Genomic DNA, 4,490 nt, shown 5'->3' with positions numbered 1-4,490 from the left:
TTTGGATTTGAGCCTAAATCAACATACCTAAACTAGGGCTAGCCTAATATCCGAAGGTTCCATACTAGAGTCTAGAGGAATGGAGATAATCAGGTGGCTGGTGGTCCGTTACTGATCCAAATTTCCGTTCAATAAATATAAATAAATAAACTAGGGTCAATTAAGATTTAGCGGTGTGTAAAACTCATGTAAAAAGTCGAAACCCAAAAACCAAATTACACACTGAATATGATACGAACAGATAAAAGTCATTTCGGGTACATTAAACTCTATGTCAACTGATTTAACTTTCTTTTAATTAACTACACCATTTTAATAATAAGAAATAACCTAAGAACACTAGCTCATAGGGGTTGGAATCGAACCTAGCTAACTTGTCTAGACCGTTACCCTCTTGATCCTAAACCTCTTGAAATCGAAACATTCTCTATCCTAAACTTGTATAAATAACAACTCAGCTTGTTTAAACCTTATTCTACTTTACATTGATAGTCCTATTTTAAAGAGTGCTTCAAAGACCCACCATTAAGACCATGTTAGTGGGCGTCATGTCCACCTAAAATGCCCCCAAAGCGACGGGGAACACCGGCCCCTGGAGCCTTGGGTGTAAACGGGATGGAAGGAAGAAGCTGGTCAATGATTGGTGGGTTGGCTTTAGTCTTAATTTTAATGAAAAAATAAAAAATAATAATAAGGTAATGATTGGAAGAGGCTCCATCCACTACACCATTTTATGTAAAACGCCCCTACGATGACGTACTTACGTGACGCCACATGGCGCAAAACGCCCTCACAGAAACTCCATTCACTATACTAACATTTGCATTAAAAAAACATGAATAATCAAAGTTTCATGAGCTTTCAGGGCATTGCCAAGTGCAAACAAGTGCATTATTAAGCTAAAATTTAAAAGTTATACACCATAAACAAGACACATTTCAGTTTTCATAACCTAATCCTCCATTCTTGCAGGCTCAGGGCAATGCAATGGGAAAACTGCATTACTGTTCTGCTTTATGAGACCATTTCCTGATGATGAGTTCCCAATATCTTTAAATGGAGGTCTCACCAACTTACACCCTTTTCGCCTCCCGTCACTCGACATCTCACTAGTATTCGGTCGGTTCTCCTTCAGTCTTGAAATCAATATCCTTTTCTCCCTTGCAAGTTGCTTCCCGAGTGACAACGGATGCGAGTCTTTCTTACTTTGCTCAACCTTCTCATGTCGGTTCTTACTCTCTCGCTCGAGTTGTTTGCTTAAAGAAACAATCGCCTTTTTGGGCGTTGACCCGACTTCCTTCACTTGTTCTTTCTTCAACTTTTCAAGCTCGCCCTTTACCAAACTAACCTCAGTTTGAAGGTTATTCTCCTTTGTTTCATACGTGATGGCCTTCTCTTTCCATTCTCCAACCTTTAACAGCAAAAATGAAGCAAGTTGGCTTAGAAAACACATGTGTTCAACATAAGCATACGCGTGTTCAAAGTTCAAACATAAACACGAGCTTACACTGGACTCGAGGGTTCGGATTTCTTGATTGGAAGCAAGAGCTTGAGTCTCCCAAAAGTCCTTTGAAGTTTGAAGCTCTTCCATTTCAAGTCTAAGTTGTCCAAGCATATCCTGCATTTGTGACCATTGCTCGGTTTCCACTCTCACTTGCTCCACGATTCGTCTCACTAACATCTTGCACCGACCCGAGCATCTGTTATTGGTTTCTTGTGACACCAATGGTTCCTGTCTCAAACACAAGTTCTTTAACATTAACTTACACATAACTAAATCAAAAAACTATTGCTTATTATATTATTATTATTATTATTATTATTATTATTATTATTATTATTATTATTATTATTATTATTATCATACCTTCAATTGATTAGAGAATCTGTTAGAGAAAGACAACTGGTCAGGAAAATCGATTCGTTGTGATGTAGAAGCTGAGCTAGCAGCCGAACCGTTTATGATCGATCCATACTCCTTCTCCATCCGATCTAGCATCCCCTTCGATAACCCCTCCATTTTTCTTTCAAGCATTTCCATCTGCAAATTTAAATCTTATAAGTTATACTAATCAAATAACATTATAACATTGTCATTAATCTAATGGCTTACATCAGTGGGCTCAGTTTGACTTTTGCAAGTCAAAATAATGTCACTTTTGTCATTGTTGGATTCATCATCTATTAAACCTCCAAGCTTGTCTAATCTTCTTTGTAAACATAACGCTTTTTTATCGAAATTTTTACATTTTCGGAGCTCGTGATCTTGGCTTCCGTTATAGCTACTCTGCAACTCCTCTAATTTGTCTGATAATTCTTTCATTTCTTCATCCAACACCATTTCAATGTTCTTCCCTTCAAAAAGCTTCTTTCTTCCCTGTAAAATGACGAACATTAATAATCAAATACAAAAGTATGTGTCACATATCTCTTTGCATTACCTACTTGTACTTTCTATCAAAGCGGTTTACTGATATATTATTATCATAGCTAGAAAATACGATTCGATTAGTTTTCTTTTGTGATATCTTCATTGTTTTTCTATAAATAGTTGATCAATAACACATCATATTTTACAAATAAAAAGCTAGTAAGATATTGTGTACTATTAATCTAACGGTTTATACATTATAGGACCACAATGAAAATGTTACAAGCTAGTCAAACAATAGCATATATCTTATGACTATAATAATATAATAATAATAAAACAAAAAAAATTCCTAATATTTTCTCTCCAAGTTCAAATTGTGTATAAATCCATATCAAACAAGAAATAATTACTCTTGAAATTTTTTAATATAATTATTTTCAAATAATAATAATAATAACACTACTACAATAAACTTAGCTAATATATTCTCTCCAAGTTCAAAACCATCATCAAACAAGAAATAATAAATCTTGAAATTTTGGAATTTAATTACTTTCAAATCACTGTGTATAAAATTACCATCAAATTAGATAATAATAATAATAATAACAAATTTGTTTTTAGTAGAATTGGTTTTGCTATTCAAAAAGGGGTTGCGGCGCAGCTTGTTGCCCGTTTGTCTGCCACTTTATTGTAATCGTTTTGATTTTAACGATAAACTTACTAGAAAAAAAAATTAACAATAAACTTAACTAATACATTCTCTCCAAGTTCAAATTGTGTGCACCACCATCATCAAACAAGAAACAACAAATCATGAAATTCAAAACTTAACTATTTTCAAATGAAAAAACTATTCACATAATTTGAAAAAAAAGAAAACAAAACAAAACAACTTACCAAAGCAAGATTTTGCAAAATAGATTTAAGCGTCCTTTCAATCCTCACTCTATTCTCCTCCAATTTCTTCATTGCAAGCTTCCTTTCCATCCTCAAATACTTACATTCTGCTCTTAACATCTCCGCCTGAAACTTCCACCTCTCCTCACCACCACCACCACCGTCCTCCGCCACCCTCTCTCTCCTCAACACCACCACCTTATCATTATTATTATTAATTCTCCTCCGGTGAGTATTATTATTATTATTATTATTATTAACAATAATATTACTATGCCTTCTTGACAAGTTTATTATTCTGGGACTAGGTGGTATGACAGTGTGCCATTTAACTCTTCTACTTCTTGTTGACAATGACATTTTTATTATTAAGAACTTGTGTGTGTGTTTTGGGGTGTTTATTTGAAACCTCGGAAGAAGGAAAGAACATGGATTTGAAATGAAAGTAATTATTAATTAATTAAGTAGATTTGATTTATATGAAGAAGGTGTTTTGTTGTTTGTTGGTGTTGGGAGTTGGAGGTTTAAATAATAAAACTGACGACAGTGAGACTGAAAAGCAGCAACGGGGGTGATACGGAGCCTCATGCTTTAATTGTCAACACATATTTCTTGTTTATTCACCCGACAAATAAATTCTTGTGTCTTGTTTTTTATTAAATGTTTTTTTTATATGTTATACTAGGTTAATAACCCGTGCAATACACGAGTTGAATAAAAAATATAGCATCAATTTAAAAATGTTTATATACATGGTATAATTTATGAATGTATAACAATTTCTAATATATGAAATTAAATATTACATTATATATAAATTTGAAAAAATATTAAATACAAAAATTGTTTATAAAACCTTTAAATATCTCATTGTACATAACATATGTGGTTTTCCCATATTAATTATATTCAATGGTACGAAAGGATAACTTTAAAGTTTTAAAATGGTAAAATAAATCAAGAGTCAAGCTAAGTTTAACTAAATTTTCATATAAGGCAAATTTTAGGTATTTAGATGTACACACGCTTGAAAATAGACTTTTAATAGTTTAGGCATATGTTAGTTGTCTTACGCAAATCAAAAGAATTTTTATAATAATAATATTTTGAAATAAAGTATTTAAAAAATTAGTTTAAAAGACGTAATAAATAAATAAACATTAAACGGGAAATCACATTAAATGAGAGTTAATGAAAATTTAATTTAGAAATTTTA

General features: G+C 32.5%; 1 protein-coding gene across 1 annotated transcript; it reads right to left on the bottom strand.

Moving 5' to 3' along the window:
• Positions 1-952: 952 nt before the first annotated feature.
• Positions 953-3,414, bottom strand: LOC143575308 (uncharacterized). The gene is made up of 5 exons (XM_077059718.1): positions 3,275-3,414; positions 2,114-2,377; positions 1,868-2,041; positions 1,508-1,732; positions 953-1,411 (listed from the first exon to the last, which is right to left on the bottom strand). The coding sequence occupies exons 1-5, from the start codon at positions 3,392-3,394 to the stop codon at positions 953-955; spliced, it is 1,242 nt and encodes a 413-aa protein (XP_076915833.1). The 5' UTR covers positions 3,395-3,414.
• Positions 3,415-4,490: the final 1,076 nt, after the last annotated feature.

This window comes from Bidens hawaiensis, unplaced genomic scaffold, assembly GCF_021521415.1.
Source record: "Bidens hawaiensis isolate Kalapana, Puna unplaced genomic scaffold, B.hawaiensis_p1.1 tig00001412_1, whole genome shotgun sequence".
Lineage (NCBI taxonomy): Eukaryota > Viridiplantae > Streptophyta > Magnoliopsida > Asterales > Asteraceae > Bidens > Bidens hawaiensis.
This window is presented reverse-complemented; position numbering and strand designations above follow the sequence as displayed.

Bases quoted from the DNA above. Each gene is read 5' to 3' on its own strand.
- LOC143575308 (XM_077059718.1), bottom strand. From the start codon at position 3,394: ATGTTAAGAGCAGAATGTAAGTATTTGAGGATGGAAAGGAAGCTTGCA. The intron at 2,378-3,274 runs GTAAGTTGTTTT...GTCATTTTACAG, and splicing joins TTTTGCAAAATCTTGCTTTG to GGAAGAAAGAAGCTTTTTGA. The intron at 2,042-2,113 runs GTAAGCCATTAG...TTAAATTTGCAG, and splicing joins GTCAAACTGAGCCCACTGAT to ATGGAAATGCTTGAAAGAAA.